Consider the following 25475-nt stretch of genomic DNA (forward strand, 5'->3'; position numbering starts at 1 on the left):
GTATTTTTGCTCATGAAAAGAGTAACATTGCAATAGTACGATGTGTTGAAATTTTTTTAATCCAACAATCCAACCAAATTTAGCATTTGAATGTGAATGCATTATACTTTTCCCTAGTGGGAAACTGTTTGATTGAAGTCAGGGAAGATATGATTTGATTAATTTGTGAAAATGTATTCAAATTGACAGAGAAGTGTCAAGAAACTTTTATAATCAGGTGGAGCACAGGGTAACATGGAAGTTCATCATGGAAGTACTTGGATGGCCTTGTTGAGCAACTCAAGTGCAGTGAGGCAATTGAAGGTTAACTTAGAAGTACATATTTTATCAAGCAAAGTATATTTTGTACTTCCAAGCCCTTTGAGTAATTGCCTTTTATAGGCTCAAGGTAACCACAAAATCTAATAGTTTTTGCATTAATGCTAGTGATACTTGTATTCAAAATCACGCACTCGATGACCATTTGAGATACAGCTACAGGCTCTTTAGTCTTAAAAACATTGTCCTTACTGTAAATAGTTTTGAATTTGAAAAATTCAAACAATTGTTTCCCTCCTGTGACCTCTCCATCAATGACTGCATAAAATTCTGATTATTAAAAAGGAAAACAAATGTTTTACATCTGATTTTTACTTTTGGGGGTATGGTTTCTAAGAGCTAACAAGTTGATGAAGCAGATATTAATGTTGGGTTGCTTTCGGTCTGGGCTGGATGGCGAAGAAAAAGAGTGGATAGCAAGAAGTGGAGGGAGAAGGGCACTTGGCTTGAGGGGTGGAGTGGGGGTGAGAATGTCTGTGTGGCTGTGCATATCCATGTCATGAGATTGTTAACATCTTTGAAAAAGGGCGGATTGAGGGTGGTGCGGTCCTCCAATTACGGGGATCAGAGGGCCCCACCACTGGACCTCATCATAGTCGTCAGTTTTGTCTAATGTGTAAGCAAGGTAGGTTTCAGTAAAGTGACAGGCGGGGCCCATCCACTTCATTTAATTTCTAAAGTTTTCATTTCAAGGATGATATATCTGAATCTCTGATATTATTGTCCTTTTTTTACATTTTCAGCTAAGGTATTATTGTCCTTGAAAAACCTTCTTCTGGTTGAAGAAGTGTTTGGTGTTAACCCAAAGCTAAAGCTTTCTTTACAGAAAAGTGTTTCATCATTGGAAATATTAGTAGCTCATCTCAATTTATAAAGGTTTTCATTTTACATCTGCAGATGCTAAATCCTGATTTCAAAGCTATGAAGGCAAACAGAGTTCTAACAACCTATAGATTTTCATTTCTATCAATTCTGAAAGCGCACCAGACAAAATCACAAGCATATAAGTTCAACAGAAAAAATAACCATGGGCATTCACCCAGTTAATATGTGTTGGTGAACGTTATTACAGACATTACAAACTCTAAGAACTCATAAAGTCTCAGAATGTCTGGAGTTTCATCCATATCAGACGCTATCCTGCAAGCTGTCTCATGGGTTTATTGACCTTCGGTCGAATGCAGGTTCAGTTCTCCAGCTGACAACCGTAGAATAGACATGCACCACATGAGGCAACACGGGAGAACCCACAGCCAATACGTTCACATATGACAAAAGTTGCAGCTCGTGGAGTTAGGTTGAACAACAGAAGTGGCTTTCAGTTGCTGAAACAATCAACCTTTAGAATGTGGAAAGCAATGACAGGCACCCAACTGGTCCCGATTCCATACTACCTAAAATAGGGGGAAAATATTTGATGAGCTCAAACCAACCAGTGACAAGAGACTTAAGAAATCAATACCAAATTCAAACCATACCAGTCCACAACCTTCTTCCAATCAATGCTATTGGGTTACCATGGATGGCAAGCCTTCTTTAAATCCAAACACAAATACCAAAAAATTTCTAAGATCTTACATACCTTCAAGAGTTCAGCATTCTCAAAGTCTTAACCACTTTTAGATTGATGAGGAAACTGCAGCTCCTGACTTCAGTAACATAAACGACGCATGGGACCATGGTAATCAAGCAACACAAGGGCACCTAAAAAATCAAAATATGAGTTCAGACTCCATACTAAAATACAGACTATACATGACAAGTTGACAACTTATAGTTCCAACACTCACTGTTTAAACAGAACATTTCTCCAGGACCTCAATCAAACTGGCAGAGCTCATTTAACAAGGCCTGGATTTTAGAAGTCCTACAAAGAAACCAGCTTAAAATCATATCCACAGAAAAAATATATTCGAGGGCAAAAATTTAAGACAAGCTGCTCACCAGTAGAAAAGGCGGTTATAGCTATGCAACTTCAAGAAATCGCATAGGTGTATAAGTTTCCTGCTTAAGAGGGATAAACATCAACAGAAATAAAAGGAAAAAATAACATAAAATAAAAAAGATGATAGAGGGGATATTAAGTTTTATACTCCACATGATACTTGCATAATGAAAATAATTATGATATCCAATTTAGAACAAAATTCTTGACCACAAACGACACATAACATCTGTGCTTAGCCAACATCATGTTTATAAAACTTATGATATCAGATTTCCAGCAGTTTCAATTTAAAAAATTTAGTTTCAACAATAAGAAAAAACTTGATTCTACATGGCTAATTGAACTGATGCATGATGCCAATTAACCTATTTATCTATATTTGAAGTCCAGTAACACTCATTGTATACAAAGTAAGTCTAAATGGAAAAAAGAAAACCACATGTTACCTTGGCCAAGAATCAAAATAGCATTTGCAGCCAACGGAATAAGATCTTGAATCTTTTCACTAGCAAAAATTGTGAGAACAACTAGCACAGAAAACAGAAAGTCAGTGCAAAATACTGGAACTGAACTGGAAACTAAATCCAGAAAGGGGCATATGATCCCAACTAAATCTGATCGTTGGGTTCAAATGCTTGATGAACAAGTTTGCACCATCATAGAACTCCACTGATGAGGATAAATTGCAACCTCATAAAATTATTGAAAAAACATGTAAGTTTCTTTCACATGTTAGGAAGAAAGATGTGACATTATCTGAAATTAAAATGCATTAAATTTAACTAGAAAATTATGGGAAAATGGATACCTGAGATATGAATCAACTTTTCCTCACTATCATTTCTATCATTTTCGTTAACCGCATTATCCATGTCAGATGCTAACATCATGTGCACAGAATTGAATCCATCTGAAGCCCAAACAGATTGAGTTCCTGCAAAATGATAGCAAATTTTTTAAGTTTCAGTGGTTAGTGAGATAGTGAAAAGTGACCTCATGGTTGAAGCTATGGTCAAGAGGCATATGTCTAAAATTTAGATGAACTACCATAACATTAAATGTTTCACTCATAAAAACACAGACCAAGCTACACGCCCCAGCAGTATCCCCCACATTAAGATCATCAAGTTCTATTGTTCTATTAATACAGGGAATTACTCAATTGCAAATCCACCTTCAGCTTCCAACATGTAAGCATCTGCAAAATAATTAAAAAGAAAGAGGTAGGAGAAGCATACTTGAAGCTATGTCAGGAAGAACAGCCAGCTTTTGCACTTTCATAATGTGAGGCAACTCCCGCAAGTAAGAAGTTATATTTGATCCAAGTGCAGGGCTGGAGATGTGCAAAATGCGTAAAGCTCCATTTGAGTCCAAGATTAAAAATTTGTTGGGGGACAGTGCCTCAATGGAAATTGCCTTAGCTGGTATCATTCTTGTCGATTTTGAGGTTTCAAACTCCTTGCCCTTGAATGTCACAAAACACACTCCCTCTTCAGGTGAGTCTTGTTTCAATTTAACTGACCGCTGCTTGGCTGCAAGGTTCAACACAATGTTAGTGGCAGTAGTCAAACAGCCAAGGGCAATACAAGTTCATATGAATATAGTACCAAGACGCAATGGAAGCCACTTCCATCTAAAATAGAAATGTGTAATTATCTGGTGACCATACTGCAGAGGTATATCTGCCCTAAGTTAGATAATTTTTTAGGGGGTCAAGGCTGGCAATCAGTCATGAGCTAGAGATTGCAATTGGATGACAAGAAATACAACACAGTCCCTAACTGAAGTTATTTTTCTAATCAGTGATTTACCATCTAGAGGCATGCTTATGATTTTAACCCAAGGACAGCACCTTGCTTAAATGAGTAGCACCCATGTCCTGGTAAAAAAGAAATACCTAAAAGCAATTTGTCAGTGCAGATAACAGATAAACATATAAATATGTTACAAGTAATGCATGTGCAAGAAACAGGCCCAACTAAAGTCAATAAACTAAAGTTACATGTTACAACATATGATGGAAAAAATTGTGTATACAATACAACCCCTCCTCTCACATTTAAACCATCATGTGACCAGTTATTGTGTGTGTGTGTGTGTGTGTGTGTGTGTGTGTGTGTGTGTGTGTGTGAGAGAGAGAGAGAGAGAGAGAGAGAGAGAGAGAGAGAGATTGTGTACAACCATTAAGACAAGAATTTATCCATAAGGATCAAGGTACAAGAATGGACATGCTGGTCCACAAGCATATTATATGGGTTAAAGACATAAAGTGATCATGACACTTTAATAATAGCTAGAACACCCAAAAACCCAATAAATTTTCATTTTAACTTGTATATCTGTGAACTTATTAAGCTCAAAATGTTAGTCCAAATAACAAGATTTCAACAAGGTAATAAAGGACTACTTAGCTAGGCCAATCATGGTAGGCCATTTTAAATCCAAATCACAATCTTTGAGATAGCTTGAACTATAAATAAATTTTCACTCACTTGATCAAATGATGGCAGCACTCAAGAATACCTTGTTACTTACACACTTGCATAAAACACAGAAGCCGTCCACTTAAAGGATATTCTCCAACTTCTAAATTTAGAGAGCGTGCATTAATTTACTAGAGGATCTTTATCTCATCTTACTAGCTATTTAGTTTTACAAAATATATCCAGATAGTCATTATGATGCAATAAGTGGATGCCTATGCATACGAATCTTTCAACATCATGAACCCTAAATTTAAGCCATGACTGAAAATCGACTGAAGAGCAGCCAACCTCATTTATTTCCTTATTTAGTTTTCCAATAAGAACCCCTTCTATTAAATACTTCCCACCATCAAACATGACCCTTGAACCCCAAAACTGTCAAAAGTAGCTGCTGCTTGTATAGTCCTGGCACAGCAATATGGAATTCAGCAACCTTCCAGCCATGAAAGTCTAATCTTTTCCATCATATGCAAACAATATATCTTATATGCAAGCGTATTCATTTATGAGTAAACATTTATTTATTTATTTTCCCTATTTCAACAAGTATACCAAATAGGCACTTCATAAGAAAATCAATATGACTGTATATGTATATATAGCAAGTCCTATCGACATATTAAGTAAATCCCAGTTTTATAACCAAGAAATTCCTACTATAGTTCGGCATACGTCAACGACCCAATAACTGTGGAGATATGATAAAATTTAGGTAAAATAAATGTCTAAACGCACTGAAATTGTTGCCCAAATGTCCCACAAACATAACGAGGATAGATCCAATTATCAAGACACAACCTAAGGTACACAAACAACTATAAATAAGCGTATCCTTAAAGAGGCCTGGAGTAACACAGTTAACAGGGGTTTAAACTATCCTCATTGGTTGTATGGCCATAGTTGTTATCATAACACCAATAGAATCTTGCTTAAGTTCTGCCATCCTTAGAAGACCAATGTATGACATAAAGCTTTCACTTTGCAACAGGTTTGATCATAAAGTTCCGCTATCCAACTCAATTAAGTACTAACTCAACAAGGAGCAATGGATATATTTCGTAAACATACAAAGAACGTTTGCTTTGCATTTTCTGCACACAGGTAACATCAGCAAAAGTAAAAGCAAAACGGAAAATTTGCATACTTACCAGAAACATAATTCCTATCGTTCTTCCCACACAAGTCCCCATTGCAAGGTATCTCCGAAGTGCCATGGAATTTTCCGCCTCCATATTTATTTCCCTTATCCCCCAAATCACTATGGGCATGGTCACCAATCACCCCATTAGGCAAACACAAATTTCGACCCTCGGTTTTCGAACTCGAATTCAAAAGTTTGGCCTTTCGAACCCGCCCTTTAACAAGCTGCCTCAAATTGAAAACCCTAACTCCATTATCTTCTCCTAAGATCAAGAACCCAAAAGAAATGCTAATCGACCAAACAAGCTTGCAACACTCAATCACAGCACACCTCATCAACTTCACAACCACCCCATCGTTATCATCATTATCCTCATTATCAATCAATTTCACAGCGAAAACCCAAATCTTTGAGCTCGAAACAGAGTACATGGCGAAGAAATTGACCGACCCGGCAAGCTTAATCGAAACTCCATGGTGAGCATCAACCAAAACCCCCAATTTCTGATCAAATTGAAGCTCTTTCTGAGTGCAAACAACTTGAGCTCTCACAAATTGCTTCTGCTTGTGCAAAATATAAAACCTGAGCAGGACCTGAGACCCACCTCTATAAGGACCCGAGACAATGAATAGAACGCGAGTATTGGGGTTAGGGTTAGGGTTTTGGAGGAGGAGGAAGGTGGAGGAAGAAGAGGGAGGAGCAATTAGGGTTTGAGGAGGAGGGAGAGATGAGAGGGAAAGAGGGGAGATAGAAGGGTAGAGAGAGAGAGTGGAGTCAGAGTGCATGAGGGCTAGAGAGAGAGAATGGGGCTCAAAGAGGAGGGAGGTTATGTTAGGGGAAGAGAGGGAAGGGTTGGGGAGCCTTAGCTTTGAAGCTTGGACAACAACCATTAGAAGAAGACTGAAGATGACCCAATAACAACACAACTGTCTGAGATTTTTTGTTGTCTTGTGTTGTGTTGAGTTACTTGTAGTCTGTGTTAGAAGAGATTGCAATGGTGTAGGAGGAACAAGAGGAGCATTGTCTTGTATTTTTGTTCTTCTTTGAGTCAGGTTTGGTTTTGGTTTGGTTTTTGGGGAGGCTTTGAGACTTGACGACAGATCCAAAGGTATGATTATTAAACTGTTGCAAAGAAGTCTAAAAGCTTTTGGATTGGCTGTCCAAATTGCTAATCCTGGATTAGTACAAATTGTTTATTGTCATGATGTCCGCATTACTCAGGTTTTAGGGATTTTTTTCCTTTTTAACTTGGAAAACAATTCTTTGAACATAATAATGAGAAAGCATGAGAAGAAAAAATGTCTTAAATTTATACCAAAATTGGTACAACAAAACTGTGTCTCTTCAAATATCTATTAGTTTTAAGAGAAAATTTTTACTCACCACTTTAATGAAATGTGTATCTCCATCGTTCTTTTCAACACTTGACACGTGTCTGTATGAATAACCATGGTTCATAAATACAAAATAAAAAGTTAACTTTGATTATGCCTATGAACACGTGTCAAGTACTAAGAAGCATAGTAAAGATACACCTTACGTTAAAATAGTGAGCAAAAATATTTCCATTAGTCTAATGTGCTTATTGTGTTAAATTGAGTTACTTGTATTTTATATCACGCCACGTCATTAGTTTACAAATATTATCCGTGCAGGATTCATTATGTAAACCAGTAACACTTGAAGTATAGTTTCTAGTTTCGATTCCTCCAAACAATGATCAACCTGCTTCTTTGTTAGTTCTAATGGGCTTGTTCATATTCCCATCCCGGGCTTTTGTTTGGTCATATTCTTTTGAGCTTTGGCACTTCATATAACCCAAAAAACAAATGAGTTTTAAACCACGGCAAAAAAGAAAATCAAAACACAGTTGAGTCGAGTGTTTATATCTTCAAATTACAGTGATTTAGTTGTTGATAGAGTAAACAAAACATAGTTAAGCAAAGCATTGTCATTGTATAAACCACTGATCATTACATTGCCTTCAAATACACTAAACACAGATGATAAATTATTTATGAATAAAATAAAAATACTACACCATCTGACAACATAACTTCAATTCAACCCACAAAAAACTAGAGGCAGCAAGAAGCTTGTGGTTATTAGTATTAGTTGGTGAAGTTGTAGATTGTGGCTTGAGGCTCACAAGCCTTGGCAGCAGGGCTGGGCTCAACAGCAAGGCTTGGTTCCACAAGCTTCACAGCAGTAAGCTCCTCAGGCAAATCCTCAATCCCCTTGAGGTAAAAAGTGTAGAGGATCTTGAAAGGGAACACAATCTGGTGCAGCTTCACCTGCCCGTACACTCCTTCAAAGATCCCAGAGCCACCAGTCACAGCCAGATACGTGTCCTCGTAGGTCAAATAAGGTCCTTGAACTGAAATGTGACCATAGTCTCCAAAATAGAAGCTGTAAATAGCCTCATATCGATCACCTTTCTTCTCCGGCTTGTTCTCGATCAAAATGCAGATGCCTGCTGTCACTCCCAAGCGTTTCTGAAGATCCCCAGTATATATCTGCAATTACATTTGTAAATTTAGCACTAACCCACAAGAAAATATTGCTATATATATTAATACATAATAAGAAATAATGAATTAAATTACTTTGTTAGTGAAGGGGACGAGGTCTCCAAGAGAATTAACAGGTTTCTGGCTTAAACTGAGATATGCAGGGCTTGCGCGGTCTCTCTCATTGATCTCATACACATGGAGTTCTTGAACTTTGGCTGCAGAAACAACAACATTTACCCAAAAACAATTATCAATACAAGGGGATCAAATCAACTCAACCACATACCAATGAGATTGTTATGAATGAAAAATTAATGGGGAAAAAACACTAACTGGGTCTTGAAGCGCTTGAGCAGGCCATTGAAGTTTGCAGAGTGTTTTGTTTTTCTCTCAATGGGAATTGGAAAGGATGAAAGAGAAGATGTGGAGATGGGTTGTGAAGAAAGGAGGAGAAGGGTGTTTATTTATATAGAGGGAAGGATTCAATCCAATCAATGGTGGAAGTTGACCACATGGGTTTTTTTGGGGGTATAGAAATGGACGGTTGGTGAAGTCAATGAGTCTTCATAAAAATGTGAAATGAGGAAATGAGCATGTGGATGGAGACTTTGGAATGTGGAAGGAAAGTGCGGAACTTTCATTGTAAACGAGTGAGGATTTGTCAGATGGCCGGTGGAGCCTCACACGAAGACCAACCAGTCAAAGAGTTCAAACGGTCTTGGGTTGAATGAATCCATAAACAAAGTGAAGAAATGGAGAGTTGGGCTTCTGAAAGGCTTTTAGAATGAGAAGTTTTAAGAATGAGTCGTCTGATTCAGTATAAATTATTATTCGGATTTGTGAGAATTTAAAGGTTTTTCTAATTAGAAAGGACAAGCAAGCGCATCTGGTGTAGTGGTATCATAGTACCCTCCCACGGTACTGACCAGGGTTCGATTCCCTGGATGCGCATGTCCTTATTTTTTTGATAGTTTATTTTTGTTAAGGTTGATTTGCTACAAGGAAAAAGATAAAATAAAGTTACTCTATCTAAAAACCCTAAACCAAAAGACGTATCAAACAAACCAAACCAAACTTCAAAGCTTAAAAAGTCACCATTGATGGGTCTTGTCTCTGTGTACTCAAAACAAACAAAAACCCATCCCATCCCATGTCGCACCACACAACTCGTTCACAACACTCTCATATTGACTACATACATACCCATAATGCTATTAACTTACAGCCTCTTCACATAATAATCTGTGATTGCTACAATTTTCTCTTTGCCTTTTCTTAATTTGAACCCCAACAAGATTCACAAGCCAAAAAATATGGTTATACTTTACTTATTTCTATAAACATAAGCGTTTTTCCCTTTTAAAAATACTTAATTCTTTCTATATATTTTGGGCTCGTTTGAGACTGCTTCTCTAAGAAACAATTTCTGCTTTATAAACGTGTGGGATGCTGTTATATTATTTAGAGTACTGAAAAGCACAGGGCCACAGGCACAAGCTGTTTCCCTATCATCAAGACAACAACATAGCAATTGAACTGAACTGAACAGAACAGTGGGTAGCTTCAGTACACTAGAGCAACAACCAAATAATTTAGTTTCTGTTTTCAGTCAACTCCCAGGTCCAAAGCATAATACAAGAACTCCCTCAATCTTTTGAATATTTCTAGGCATTTTATTGTTCAAAAGCTTGATGCGAACACTAGAGCAACAACCAAATAATTTATATGATGACGGTTCTCTCTGACAACATAAATTTTTTTTTTCTCTTTGTTTGATTCAAACGATATTGAGAGAGGCGGAATTCGAGCAAAATTACTTTTAACAACTTAAATTCGATGATTTAGATAAAAAAAGATGGGATTATAATTTTTTCATTCTTTGATAAAACAAGGAAAAAAAAAGATAAACATCCCACTACAATTAAAATTCTTTCTATATGCCATGGTAATAAGCTTTGTCACACTTATACAAATCCAATTTCATGGAAATGGGGCTCTATGAACTTATTCTTGCTCCAAGCCTCCAACACATGTTATTGTCTACAATACAACTACATGTTTCCACAATGTTAACTCCAAACAATCTTACCACTCCATCATCTTCTTGAACCCTTGACAAAGGCTCTTCAACTTCAACCCTACTAGCCATCTCTCCGAGCCCCAAAACCTCGACGTTTCTTGGTCTACAGTCAATGAACATCTTCTTCTCCTCCCCTCTCGATCTCTCAAACCTAACAACATCCCCTGCTTTCAACTTCTTGTCCTTCACAAAACGAGTCCACCCTTTCGTCAACACATAACTCTGACTGCTACTCCAATAACAATATCGAAGCCTCCAAACTTTCCCCTCACCATCCTCAAAATTCAACAGCACCCCTTTACATAATTCCTCACTCAGATGCAACGGAAAATGCTTCTCTGCATGTTGTTTTGGTATGACCATGCGGTTTAATCTCCCTACATCGCTTGGCGTCGCCACTTTCTCGAAAAGCCACTCCCTCTGATGATCATAACCTTCCATCAAATTAACGTGACACTTAATTCTCTTCCTAGCAGCATCATCATCACCAGCATTGAACAGCTTGAGCTTGTACATCTCAAGCTCATTGGTGTACGAGTGTTTTCGAAGCATGTCGACGATCTCGGCCTTGGAATGAGATTGCAAGAAAAGGGTTTCGTTGTCACCATCCATGTAAGGCTTCAACTGATTCTGGTTGAAGTTTGTGATGGTTTCGAGGCCTCTGAACTTTATTGAGGCAATGTCATAGGCCTTAGCAGCTTCTTCTGCTGCATTGAAGGTTCCTAGCCACACACGCTGGTGCTTCTCGTATATTTGAGCTCCCCATCTGCCATTTGGCTGCGGGACAACTCCCTTGTACCTAGAAGAAGGTAACTTGTTTGAATTTGCAGCCTCACTTGTGCTCTCATTTAACACATCCATTGATCTCAATAAACAAAGACTATATGGATTGAAAGGTTTTGTGAGTATTTTGATTCAAGAGAAGAGGAGAACGAGAATCGAACTCTTTCTTTTTTCGTGTATTTATTTAGGAATTGAAGATGAAGAGGAACAACTTTTTTTGGTTCATGGAATATGGGATGTTATTATTATAGTTGGTGTGGGATGTATATGAAAAGTAGGACCCAACTGAGCAAGTTGATGGGTTCACATAGAATTTTACGTTGTTTGATGCAAAGTTCATTCCCCCTGATCAAAAACCCTACGCTGTTATATATACCTTGATCTGATATTATGGTCCACACAGCCAACAAGTTGCCTGCTTTTCACGTCTCCAGAATAATAATGTATTGAGTTTTTGTTCAAGACTTTGAAAACCCTTTTCCTTTTTTCTTTTCATTTCCCTTTCCCCCGCCCAACCTTATCTAACAATATCTTCACCACTATGATAATGATATGATCTGTTGTTGCTGCAGCGGGTTAAATTATTATGTGTTGAATGTGGGGGGAGGGGATTTTCCTCGATTGGGTTGGGATTGGTTGAAATTTCCTAGGCTGAACGTGGCGTGTTCTGATTGGTTCTGTGTGTACTTGGCTTGTTTTCATTGGCTGCTTGAAAAATGGATTTTGTCTTATTCTATCTAAGTTCGCATATGGTAGTTGTGAAAGTCACTAGTGTTGCATAATGTATATATATACTTCACCCAAAATTGGCAGGTTATCCCTCTGTATCAGGTTCAGGTCTTGGTTCTCTTTGTCTGTGCATGCATTTGGACGGTGAAATGCACATTTTACTTTATTTTTCCTAGTTCATCAGAAAGGAAAAAGAAGGTAAAACATATGCAATTACCATTAACCCAGTTACATATTAGGCCCATCCAAATATAAGAGCCAACCCAACAAATACAAACAAAAACAAGTGATAATAAAAACGAACCCAACCAAAAGAGCAAAACTACACCCCAAAGTAACAAGAAAGGAGGTCCAACCCCAAACAAACACGAGAGCCACCGCCGCCACCGTCACCAAGAGCACTCCACCAGAAACTCGGGCATTGAATAAATTAGAGTGATTTAGATTATTGCTTACATTAAAAAAAAATTCAAATGTAACGAGCCCTATTAGTCTATAGACATTGTGTATTTTAAATTATCAAGTGAAGAGGACCAACCAAGTCACAAGGCTGATCAAACATGGGACCATTTTTTTATGTGGTCATGCAACCCTTGGTTAGGTTTTAGATGAAGATGAAGAAGTCCTATGTGGTTGTATCAAGCATCTAGCTCAAGCAATGTGAAAACAAGTGTCCACCGTCTAAAAGATTACAAGATGAAGGACCACCCTGTCTTGTGTGAGGTTTGCTATATGCACCCATCATCAACCAAAACAAAAGCACAAATGAAGAAGATAAGATAGCCACAAAATAGGAATTCTGGAGAGAACATGGTGGTCCATCTTGTTTGGGATTTGTGGAGTGTTGTGCATAGATATTAAACATTTGCTGGAGTTTTAATGTGAAACCTTCATCTTCATTCTTTGTCTTCTACTTGTTTCTAAAAATCATTCTCCCTTGTGAGAGTAAATCAGCAACAATCATTTCACATTTTATCATCACTTACCATTCCAACACCTACCCCTTACCACACCCCCAACAACACCATTTTTTTGGGTTGTGCTGCAACATGAATTTTACCAATGTGATATTTGAAACTATTCTAACATATGGAAAGAGGTTTAAGCTCGGGTGCAAAGGACAGACGCATTGCCTTAGCCAACTAACCTAATTCACGTAAACAAGAAAAACCCAACTCTTTCAATCTCATATAGAATGATCCATGTAGGAAGGACTAATCCTATTATATGAAAAGTTGAGGTAAATGTTGGAAGAAAAGTTAAGCTTCTGTAACATCTTTCTTAAATCTAATCTTTTGATAGGAAGGTTCCTCTCAGTTTCCCCTAGAATTTGTTGGAATCAAAAGCATCTTACAATCTAGTCAATTGGTTGGCACTATTAATTACAGAAAAACAAAAGATGAAGCAGCTAAATCCTAGTTCAGATCTGTAGAATCTAATTGAAAATTTAGGCGACTTAATACAGTGAACAGCACAGTTTAGAGATATGTGGAAGACAAACACAATCTTTGGTTTTACCAAGACAAACTTTGTCCACTGTAACTTTTGTTTTGATGCCACATTTAAAACAGCTGTAACGAATTAAGAAACATTGAATGGACAGACAGCTCCCCCCTAATGATGAACATTCAGCAAAAATCTAGGTTGCTTAGCATATCACAGGCAGTGTCCATGTCCCTCACGAGGCTTTCACGTGCAGGGTTTGTCTTCTTTGTGCTTTTACAGCCATGCCAATGGGACTCGCTTGGCCATGTCATCCTCTGCAACTTATTGAAGAAGAAAAAACAAATCAAATACCTGCCCATGAGCAAACATGAGTAAGGCTAATTAGTCAAAATAGTGTATCCGTCTTTTTACACCTGAGTTCGATCGTAAGCCACCAATGATGAGACAAGAACCTGGACTCATTTTTGACAGTGGAGAGAGTGCATTTTGAGATTAGTTTTTGATGGACTATGTCTCCTGTGACCAAAACCTCTCTTAGTCTTACAGGTGCGCGTATTTATTTTTCATTTCTAATATGGGCCCTCCAAAATATACTGTTTCTTTTGGTTGCTTCCTGCAAGCCAAGCAGCACTGAAAGATCTTATTCAATTTTGGGCTAGCTAGGCCCACTTTCAGATAAGGCTCAGCTCAGCTTAGATTTTATTTAGTCTTTAATCAAAATGATAGAGAAGACATGTCTGGACTCTTCTGTAATCAACCAATTCCAATTATGAACATAATTTGTTTGATTTGATGGGTTTATTTATATTTATGTATCCGTTCATTTGGGTGGATGACCGTTAGAATAAGCATTACCAAACTTACTCGCAAACCAAAATATACTCATCCTAATCCTATTAGAACCACAAAAACTAAAATAAAAACACCCACCTTTTGCTTCACCCAAAAAATTATTTTAGTACTTGGAGTTAAATTAGTTCCAGAACCCCAAAATATGAAAGATTGAAAAGATCTTGTAATCAAATCCTAATTAGGAGTGGATACAAGTTGAATTAGTTAAGTTTAATATCAAATACTAAAATGAACCGACAAGATGAATTTGATAATTTTTCATTCCGTATTTTAGTAAGTACGAGATGAAAATGAGAATACGTTGAGTTGTCGGGTTCTGGTTTTCTTGGTAAAATGGTCACCATTACCAAGTGAGGCCTATTTGCTTGAGATCAAAGTCAAATTACTGCAAATGATTATGTATAAACTCCCCAAGACTAAAGAAAGGGAGGAGGACGGGGTTCATGGTCTGGTTGAGTTGACCTTTTCCCAATGCACCAAAGTGAAATATATGGGAGGAGCACGAGACTAAACATGTGGGATTATGTCTCGTCTTAGGCTAAATAATCACATAATCAAGTAGTTTATTTGAACTTTGGTTGGGTTTGAAGAAGGCACTGCAGATTATATTGCAAATTTTGAGTTTTGAGGTTCAATATTATAGTAATTTGTACACACTGTGCTGTCTCTCTGTCCATTTCATGAGCTCCACCAGTACTCTCCTACAGGACATCCCATGTAATTGGAACTAGACACCTCCCCTGATCTCACAGACTTACATATACAAAAATTACAGTCATATTGTTATATTAATTTTTATGAATTTTTTTTTTATGAAATATTAAACTGCATTGATAATTCAAATTCTCAGAGCATTTGAGTTCAATATGATTCTGAAAAGGGATATTTGGAAATTTGACCTTCAACGAAATCTTTTTTCTTTTTTTAAAAAGATATTTTTTATTGAGATGGACGATAACATATTAAATTCATACACATTACATAGATGTTAGGATTCGAACCTATAACATTTCCTAAGGAGTAATTACTCTAAAAATACAATGTGTAACAAAAATTTATAAACTATAATGGAAAAATTTTCACGTATGATATGAGAGCAGGGTTTTTTTTCTTTCTTTCTTTTTTTTCTTTTGAAGAGTCAATATATGGAGCAGAGTTCATCATGAAATTATAATTATGTATGCTTCTGTTTTATTTATTTTTTTGGTCAATACCAACAATTATGCTTGTTTTCCTTGTGCAGCATGCAGTCACAAGACATGACAAAGGAACAACAAAATTTTGTCACGAAATATTTAATAATTCAGGGTCTGGGGAACACTGGCATGCCAAATTGCTCAAATATCTAAGAAACTCAAAATTTTCTGAGGATTTTTTTTGTTTTTGTTTATTTTCTTTTTGATGAATGGCCGACCAATTTTCTCGGTGGTTGATGCCAACATAAATGTTGATGAAGAGGATGACGTGTCAGGGAGATAGAAGAGGTGGGTTGGGGGGTAATTTGGAAATTGGAAATTGAAAAATTTTAAGTGCATGGAATTTGGAATTTGGGGTTGGGTTGGGTGGGGGCCTGGGCTAGCTTTTGAGCATATTTCTTTTGGAACCCTTGGACCACAGACCCCTCTATTTATATCAATCCTTCTTGCCTCTCCTCTCAAACATACCAAAACCAAGGTGCTACAAGCCTCTGTGTGTTAAGGCAAACTCTAGGAGGAGAAGAAACGCAAGAGAGAGATATGAAGCTTAACAGTGCAGCCATGGCAGCTGATCAGTCCAACAAAAGGAGCAATAGGGTTTCATGCAGAAGGCTTGGAGGGTATCTTAGACAGCAGAAAGGGAGGCTCTACATCATTAGGAGATGTGTGGTTATGCTTCTCTGCTGGCATGACTAATTTGCAATTGGTTTAAGTTTTCAACATCAGCCACTAATTTTTTTCCAACTTGAAGCAAAGCAAAGCAAGCAAGCATCTTCAACCATTGCTGCAGTGAAGTTTCAGCAAATCATCAATCATCTCTCTCTCTCTCTCTCTCTGTCACCCTTCTACAATGATGAGGTGTAAATAGCTAGCAATGAGAAATGTCAGTGATGATGCACAATTGTTTTTTTCTTTTCCTGCAGAATTTGTACGACAGAAAATCTTTGAATTAATTAGATATTTGGAACCAATTTTAGAGAAGCTTGTGTTTCACCTCTCTCTCTCTCTCTCTCTCTCTCTCTCTCTGTGCATATTTGTACCAGTTATTCAGAATTTTCAGTTCAGCTAGCTAGCTAGCTTTGGTTCCATAATTCAAGCGGGTTCACTAGATTAATTAATTTATTGTGTAAATAAAGGTGAAGCACAGTGAAAGAAAGTAAGTACATAATAACTTTGTCAATTATAATTTTGCACATGCAGGGATCGATCTCATTCTAATGGTGCCAAAGTAATCTACATAGATATAAAAGGATCACTAGTAGCTATAGCTAGTAAAGGAGAGATTCTTCAGCCCCTTGTTTACAGCTTTTTTTTTTTCTTTTTTTATTTGAAAGAGGGAGGGAGGGAAGGTTGGTTAAAATACTAGCTACATTTCTTTAGTCATATAAATAAAGCAGGGAGAAGCAGAAGCAGATCCAAAGGGGGAGCTAGCTCTATATTCCCGGAAGAAAAAAAAAAAAAGCAGGATTTCATATATTATTGCTAGCCAAGTAATGTCTATGGTGATGAGTGTTTTGTATATCGTGTCAAAATTCTGTGTAACTTTTTTCTTATTTTTGTTGTTGAATTTTATGGTGTTGTCAACTCAGCTTTCAAATGCATCTTGAAAAAAAGTATGGGTGATCACATGCGGGTCGTACCATATGATTGGACAATTTTAATTCTACTTTGGATTCATCTTCTTCATCCCAAAACAAAAATACTACTATTACTTTTACCACCATTCAACTCATCATGCTATTTTCACACATACAAAAACAAACCCAGTTTAACATCTTATTCATGAGTTACATTGATACATAAGTACCAATGTATAAACTAAGAATTGATGTGCTAATAATAGTTCAAGTAGTTAAGAGCGCAGTTACTCGTGCAGTTGAAGTCCATTGTTCGAAATCCCCACTCCAACATTTCTCCTATCAAGATAAAATAAAACCAATGTATAAACTAATATAGTCTATCAGATATATATGGTCCATCGAATTTCCATGCTTTGATGAAGACACACTAGCATGAGCGCAAATAGAAGGATAATGTTGTTTATACAAATAGAATAGCATGAGTTGTGTAGGACAATGTGAATAGGCTTGTCATTTTGTTATAATTAGCAACCTTATCTGTAGATTTGAAGCACATATACCTACAAATTTGTAAGCAGGGTCATTCCTGCAAACGCGCTTAAGAAGGAAGGCGTACGTGACAGATACCTAATGAAGCGCTAGCTGTAACAGCAAGATGAAATTAGGTATGGGTCTTGTACACACACAGCCACCTAACTCCCTAATGAAAGCTGCAGACTAAAATAGACCTAAGTCAAGACTTCATGTGCTGCTTAGAGATGCGGAATGGAGCGGAGCTCATTGGGAATGGGTTTGGGTGATGCCGCTCACATTCGGGGTATGTTTGAAATAATCGTTGATGTTAGTGGTTGATGCAAGTGGAACTTACAATGCAATAACGGTTAAGAATTAATCACCTAAATGATGTTGAAATTATCCCGAACATTTCTAAAAATATGAACTAAGATATATGGGATATCTCTATAACTCATATCTAAAACATAGTTGATTTGCTCACGAGTATATATAAAAACTAAAGTTTTTAACTGTAGACGCCCCTGAACTTTGCCCCCAGTTGCAATTGGGTTTGTGAACTTCTTTTTTTGAGGCAATTACATCCTTTAACTCAACAAGTAGTTCCATTTGGATCCTGCCGTAACAGAATCCGTCAAGTTTGACCGTGTGAATGACACGTGCTCTTATTGTGAGGGGTATATTGGAGTTTTCACGATGACCAGCTCCATGTCTGCAAACCTGTTCATAAATCTCATAAAGCCCAAGAGAGTGTATGTGTGAGAGGGAGAGAGACAGTGTGAGCTTGTGTAAGAGTGAAAGAAAGTGTGGCAATGGCATCCACAACATCGACTCTTTCATGGAGTTCTTCCTCGTTGCTTCAAGGCTTCGCTGCAAACACAAACGAAACCTGTAAATTGTCAAATAGAAGAACAGGCTTGGTGGTTTTAGCTCAAAAGAAAGCCAAGAAGGATCGAACGGTAATTATAAGAAATGGGTTCTCTTCTAACACTTTGGTGTTTCTATATTTTTACCAAAAAGTACAAAATTTGTGTGGTCTTTGCTCTCAGAATTCATAAAAGAATAACCCACCTCAATTTGAGCCACATGGTTTGCTAAGCACAGTTGGGTTCTATGAAATTTTGTCCAAGATTTTCCTTTTATTCAATTTTGTTCTTAATCATTCTTAGAAAATCATTCTGTAATTTAAAATGACGTTTTTAACCCTCATTTTGACGGACAAATTAACAGACTTGAATGTCTAAACCCATTTGAAACATCTTGTGAAGTTAAAGGATGTAATTGCATAAAGAAGTCTAATAAAACCAGTTATGAACCTCATGCAATTTATGAATATGTTGATGATATAAGTCTCATGCACGTGCAATGTGCAATAATCCCAGATGAGTCAGAATCCAACAGTATTTCCCTACTGTTTGCTGTTTGGTCCCAACCCAAACAGAGGACAGTGAAAAAAATAATATACGAGTAGGCCAAGCAAAGGTAAACCACTCTATCTTTTTAAAATTCTTCTAGAGCCAATCACAATCCGCCACCTCATAATTGAGAAAGCGACAAAGTGTGTGATTGGTCAAAATGGCAGCTTTATCATGCCCACGTGCACCCCTTAATACTCAAGCCCCACCTCTGCCTCCTCCACAACTACTGTCTGATTCTTTTTCAATTCAAGCCAGATGACTTGTTCTTACGTTCATACTATAGTTTTCAACTTTTTATTTATTTTTAACTTTTTTTTTGTTTTTAGCTTTGTTTAGATAAGATGGTAAATCTCGCTGGATTAACATGTCTACAAACAAATCATTTACTCATCTTAACCCAAATTATGCACAAAATAGGGTGTGCAATGCCAATGCCATCCTCCTTTATAGCATAGTACTTACATTACATAGATTTTGTATTTTTTTTTGTATTTTTTTTTTGAGATATCATTGCTTATTTTTAATTATGATAAAAGTTCGACTCTTATATTTCTAGCGACTGACCGATGAAGTGTCTAACCTAAGCTATATAGGTTTTCAGGTTTAGTCCAACTTAATATCTAAGAGCATCCACAATGGCCTCCCTAAATCACCTCATTAGACAAGTTTATGAATGAATTGAAAAAATACAACTCCAATCATGCTTCATATCCACCCCTTAAAATAGAGAGACTTCTGGGAGCTCCTAAATCTAAGGAGATATAAATAAAAAAACTCATAGTTGCTCCTTATAATTTGATGCTGCTTTATTTTATGAGTATTTTAAACCTTCAATTAATGCTAACGATTTTATATATATATATATATATATATATATTATAAAAATGGATCAATTAAAAAAGAGTTATAGCATTTATGACTCCCTAAACTAGAGAGGATGATTAGAGTTAAAATTTTATACAGAGCTCCCAAAATAACTTTTATACGTTTTTAGCTAAATTTTAACTAAAAAAATAGAAAACATGATTGTAGATACTCTAACAACCTACTCGTAAGATACATTTTCCCACTTCATTTTGAAATTCTAAATCTGTCCCTACGTAATTTTTGGTCTAATTTATAGATAGCAGACGTCTATGATACAAGTTAAAAACAACCCAAGTGCATGCGGTAAAGCTATCCATGACACAATTGGGACTTGCTCCATATATATTATATATTGTGATTGTTTCCGGGGCCCAATGTGTTTAGAGCCTTTTGGGGTGCAGGCCCGCAGAGCATGCCTGCCAGCCAGCCTGCCTCATCCATCCTCTTTCTGATTGGAAATGAACCAGCAAAAAGGTCCAGCCATTGAGGCTTTACAAACTAGACTAGTAATGTACAAAATATACCCAACTCTCTCTCACTGGCAAACCGGTGTCCTCCCGGTAGCCTACATCTGCACATATTCCCCAATTAGTAAGGAAGGATCACATATCAGTTTGTGGAAAATTGAGGAAATTAAGCCAATGCCTGCACAAAAACACATGATGAGAAAACTATAAGAACCATTCAAGCTGATGAGATCAATTTGGCTGACACAAGTTATGAAATTAAGAATTTTTCATCTGCATTTAAGCCATTCAGATATGCAAAATGTGTGACATAATGTGATGCAATAATGTATCGCATATATAACACGTACCGATCGTGTTTATCAGATCGGCTTACAAGAAAAGGAAATCATGAACTGTGATCTAACTAAGACATGCTGAACCTCATATTTGAGCTATGTCCAATGTACATCAAAAGCTTTTCAGACGTGCATTTTTCTCTGTCATCAAAGTTAAGCTTGGCTTAGCACTTCCAATAGGACTTCCAACTGCATCCTCTCTTCATATATCTGTTTCATTTTCAAAAAGGCAGCAATTCGGGTTTTTCTGTCCCCAGTTGACAAGGTATAGATGTAAATTTCTCTATATATATAAGCTTGTAAGGAAAAACTGGAGACTTAGTCAAATTTTTACCATTAGAAATTAATGAAGCTATTATTAAAAATGAAATCAATATATAATTCTTGTTCTCATTTCACAACCAAAGCATCTCACTTCTCATATTAATCACATATAATTAGTACCATATGCCCCAAATAACATTTATTTTCTCCTAATTTTCAAAGAAACCAACCAAATGTAAATTCGACACAAGCACACTCAACACATTTGTACCAATCTTTTGATCCCCTTATGGTACAAATATGAATGTAAAGTGTTGAAAGGGATATAAATCAGGGAGATTCTCAAATAAGTATTTAAGTTAAAGATTGGTTACATATTTTTAATTTCGGTCATTGAATTGCATTTATTAGATGTGTTCATAGATTTAATTCAATGATCGAGATTAGAAATATGTAACTAATCCTTAACATAAAATACTTATTGGAGAATTTTCCTATAAATCAAAACCTATAGTATGTTTCCAGAATTAGAAGAAATTGTCATATTACGGGGGAGGGGCAAATAATTTTGATTAAATGCTGGATCATGTGAGAAAATACCTCCAATAAGAGCAACTCCAACGGAAGGGGCTAGCCCAGGCAAGAGGCCCCTTAGGCCCCTAATCCAGTTTCCAGCTATCAAGGCTTGTCAGGGCAAGTACTGGGCTCTACTAGCCCGGACAAGGCCCAAGACAAGACTTGCTTGGGCTACTGCCTGAGCAAGATGACTTAATGCTAACATCAACAACCAATTTAAATAATAAACAAAAAATAAAAAAAATATAGATTTTTCAGAATTTTTTTAAATATAAATACATAGCCATATTCTTCACTTCTCACACCAAAACTCTATACAAATTCATTTCTTCATATCTCATGTGAATAGTGGTTGTCATTGGGTTGCCATGACAATGGGTAGAAAATCAACAAAAAAATTGATAGGGTAAACACTATTCATGTAAATAATAACAATCATTGTCTTCCTTTATCTTTTACAATGACAAATGACTAAAAATACTCTAAGACAACCAATAATCCATCAGAGACAACATTTTGTTCCTCCTAAAAAGTCATACGCTGCCAAGTACTTTCCCTAAAGCAACTAATGCCATGTCTGGTATTTTTAGCACCAATCACATCCAAATCGGCCTACAAAAGATATTGGATTTCTTTCTTGTACATGATAACTACTGACAGCAAATATGAGGCTCTATCCTGTATAGTCCACCTACCAAATATGATTACTTACTTCAATAGCTCTGAAAGAGAATATCTCAAATTTTCATTTTAGGTATTCCATCACATCTCCTTATCAAATAATAACGACTAACTCCAGCATCACAATCAATGCCTCAAAAGCTACAAAAAAAAAAAAAAAAAGCTTACATGCGTTATGAAAGAAGATATACATAATTGATATACATGTGTTATGGGAAGCATGATCAGTAAACGCTACTATATATAAACATAAGTCAAAATTTACCCTTATATACAATCACAAAGTAAATCTAAAACGGGTACATATAATCAGTTATTCTTTCATACGGATATCCGTACAATAATAATATGCAGACGCCATTGTAAACACGAAGGAAATGTAAAAAATATATGACGTCCACACGATAATAACTTCCGGACGTCCACATAAAAGAAAATATGTATATTTAATATGTCAACAACTCTACATATACTATAGACGGGTATTAAAACCAACAGTCTCGATCTCTTAGACTACAGGGGTCCAAGAGATTTGTGGTTACTCACCGTTGGATGTAAATTCAACGGTTCACTCACTCTTGCACTCATTTTAAGAAACTTTTTTGAACCGTTGGATGTAACATCCAATTATGGGTGACCACAGTCTCTTGGACCCCTGTGGACCAAGAGATCGGGACTGTTAAAACCAAAGTGGGAGGAGAGGCACACAAGATCTAATATATATTGTGATGCAAAACTATACATTCTTACATGTGAGATTTATTCTGTCAGCACATACAACAAGAGGAACCAACTTATTAACTAAGAGGCAGCACTCTATTATTACCAAGGGAATGCAACTGAATCAGCAACATTTCATGAAAGCCTTATCTTGAGCTATCCAAGTTTCATGGCTTAGAAGATTAATCTTGTGTTAAAAACTCATGAGTAAAACTTGTCCCTAAAAACCGACTTTGCCGATTTTTTCACAAAATGTTTTTCATCTCTTGCCTTAAACGGCTAGTTATGGCTGATCTATCAAAGCTTAAAGACTAGAATTTATCAGAATTGGTCTACCGTTATAACAATTAACCTGAGTAAAGCTTGAGGTTTTTATTCACATGATGTTGTATGAGAAAGCTAATTAAGCACTGTATCATTGTTTCATACTCAACACACCAAAGGAGCCACAAACTATGCAGCAAAGGTCCCACTCAACAATCTTCGATCTTCTTTGGGGTTTCTCAATCAATTTATTCATTAGAATTTCTAAGGGATATATACCTACAATTCATAAGACTAGCTACATACATCTTTCATAATTAAGTTCACACTAGTTACATACATCTCTCTACATGTATACTGAAAATAATCTAGACAGCATAAAGGTTATTCATGTGCCAAAAGAATCAAAGATCCCACAGCTTGTGTATACATACAATCTTGACAATTTTTTGAAAAAAAAGGGGGCCTGACAAGATTCAATGTTATAGAAGAACCCAGAAACTCTTTTCCTGGAAAATTGCTTTCCATTCAAACTAACATAACCAAAATATTATTTCGATTGCAGGAAAAGAAAACAAATTAATCTGCAAATGAACAACAACTTACCTGAGATCAGAGATTTCTTCACAAAAGTTTCCTATGAGCTTATATGCAGGCAGATCTATCAGTGATGATACTGATTAGCTTTAGTTCGTATTCCTTTTTATCTTAAATATTTACGTACTCACTCTTCGTCATACATAAACCTCGTTCTGTGTGTGTTTGTGAGAGGGAGAGAGAGAGAGAGTTTAGGTTTACTGATTGGTGTTCTTTTCCCTTTAAAGGTTATGAAACAATTTAGTATCTATAAAAACTATTTTAGGCAGCTTCTTTTTATTTTTCTAAAAAGAAAATTTACTAAAAGTTTCAATATATCCAATTTTGAGATTGGCTAGAGTGGATGTGCTACTCACTCTATACCCAAGTACGAATCACCCTCTTCATAGTTTAGATTAGATAAAGTATATTATCGCATGTATATATATAAATAAAAAAAATTAAAAAAAAACCTTCTATTAAAAAAGAAAAAAGAAAAAAAAATATTTTTGGGAAAAGCAGAAGAATAAAATCTTCCCTCTTTTGTTTTTTTGGTCAAAATAAATTATTATGAAATCATTTAACAACTGGTTAAATATAACCTAAAAAAACCCATCTACTTTCACCACTTACTATTATTTATTTTAAAGTATTCACTAACTGGCTAACTAGCTATAGCTATGGTAGATTTATTGATTTGATTTTCATCTAGGTAATACAATATTCTAGCCACGGTACATATTATATATAGATATATAGATAATAAGTAGAAGCTTGTACGCAATATATATATATATTAATTTCTAAGTGTATCTGATGACAGATGTCACAAGACTGATAACTCACATAATGTGTTACAAAGATCATAACTGTAGGTGAAAGGTACCCTGTGAGTTATAACCCCTTTGTTTTGTTGGCGAACAGTTTTCCTACTTCTTTCTTTTCCTTTTGCTTTTTGAGTTATAATTAATCTTTTAATTGCTAAAAAATATTCAAAAATATTCTATAAAATCTCAAACATCTAAATTGTTATTTCTCTACCCATTACCCTAGTCATGAACACTAAAGGCAATCCCTTTACATGCACTCAAAACTCCTGCTTTGTCAAAGGTATCTTATTGGGATAAATATTTTTAAATTATCACATATGTCAACAAATTTTAATTTGAAGAGTTTAATTTGTTACTACTATTAAGAAGAGGAGGAGGGAAACTCACACACACGGGTACTATGCATGGGTGGAATTATGCCTAGGCTAGGGTGGGCTCTAGCCTCCCAGGCCTAGGGGAAGATTTTTAAATATTAAATATGATTTAAATTTTATAAGTTTATTCATACTCCAATAAATATTAGCCCACTGCACTAAATAAATATAATAAACTAATAATAGTCCAATTTAAGTAAAGTAAATAATAGCTCAGTTCTCTATTTAAAATAAGCCCACTCCTGAAGCATATATGAAATAATAAATATTAATCCAAACATATATAAATTTAATTAGAAGTAGAACTCACGCTTAGGCTCAACAAACTTGAGATATTCTAATGGTACTGATATTGGGCTATACCCACAGAGAGCAACATCAAAAGATTTCTTCTAGCCACCCAAAATGCCATATTTGAACCTTGAGAGCCCTAGAGGAAATAGCTTTCCTCCTCTAAAAAATTGTACCAACCTATCTTTGGTGGGTTCTTCAATCTTGGTAAGTTTTTCTCTTTT

At 36.1% G+C, this 25475-nt stretch overlaps 4 protein-coding genes and 1 non-coding gene across 7 annotated transcripts; 2 read left to right on the forward strand and 3 right to left on the reverse strand.

Annotated features, from left to right (window-relative positions):
• Positions 1-1226: 1226 nt before the first annotated feature.
• LOC117621017 lies at positions 1227-7046 on the reverse strand. 3 transcript variants are annotated; one of them, XR_004584883.1, is made up of 8 exons: positions 5901-7045; positions 3505-3798; positions 3075-3200; positions 2713-2793; positions 2263-2322; positions 2109-2185; positions 1901-2022; positions 1227-1712 (listed from the first exon to the last, which is right to left on the reverse strand). XR_004584883.1 is itself a non-coding variant. In XM_034351275.1 (6 exons), the coding sequence occupies exons 1-5, from the start codon at positions 6781-6783 to the stop codon at positions 2294-2296; spliced, it is 1413 nt and encodes a 470-aa protein (XP_034207166.1). In that variant the 5' UTR covers positions 6784-7046; the 3' UTR covers positions 1908-2022; positions 2263-2293. The 3 variants fall into 3 exon arrangements, 1 of the variants encoding a protein (XP_034207166.1); XR_004584882.1 differs by lacking the exons at positions 2109-2185; positions 2263-2322 and having other exon boundaries at positions 5901-7046; XM_034351275.1 differs by lacking the exons at positions 1227-1712; positions 2109-2185 and having other exon boundaries at positions 1908-2022; positions 5901-7046.
• A 780-nt stretch (positions 7047-7826) lies between these two features.
• On the reverse strand, positions 7827-9123 carry LOC117621021 (allene oxide cyclase, chloroplastic-like). The gene is made up of 3 exons (XM_034351281.1): positions 8740-9123; positions 8500-8621; positions 7827-8409 (listed from the first exon to the last, which is right to left on the reverse strand). The coding sequence occupies exons 1-3, from the start codon at positions 8765-8767 to the stop codon at positions 8005-8007; spliced, it is 555 nt and encodes a 184-aa protein (XP_034207172.1). The 5' UTR covers positions 8768-9123; the 3' UTR covers positions 7827-8004.
• Positions 9124-9286: 163 nt separating this feature from the next.
• On the forward strand, positions 9287-9357 carry TRNAG-CCC. The gene has a single exon. It is a non-coding gene; the product is annotated as a tRNA-Gly (tRNA).
• Positions 9358-10252: 895 nt separating this feature from the next.
• On the reverse strand, positions 10253-11604 carry LOC117621018 (AP2/ERF and B3 domain-containing transcription repressor RAV2-like). The gene has a single exon (XM_034351276.1). It carries the CDS (start codon positions 11345-11347, stop codon positions 10403-10405), a length of 945 nt encoding a protein of 314 aa, XP_034207167.1. The 5' UTR covers positions 11348-11604; the 3' UTR covers positions 10253-10402.
• A 4327-nt stretch (positions 11605-15931) lies between these two features.
• On the forward strand, positions 15932-16489 carry LOC117621024. Its single transcript, XM_034351283.1, has one exon. The coding sequence runs from the start codon at positions 16033-16035 to the stop codon at positions 16186-16188; it is 156 nt and encodes a 51-aa protein (XP_034207174.1). The 5' UTR covers positions 15932-16032; the 3' UTR covers positions 16189-16489.
• The last annotated feature ends 8986 nt before the right edge of the window (positions 16490-25475 follow it).

Source organism: Prunus dulcis, chromosome 3, assembly GCF_902201215.1.
Source record: "Prunus dulcis chromosome 3, ALMONDv2, whole genome shotgun sequence".
Taxonomy (NCBI): domain Eukaryota; kingdom Viridiplantae; phylum Streptophyta; class Magnoliopsida; order Rosales; family Rosaceae; genus Prunus; species Prunus dulcis.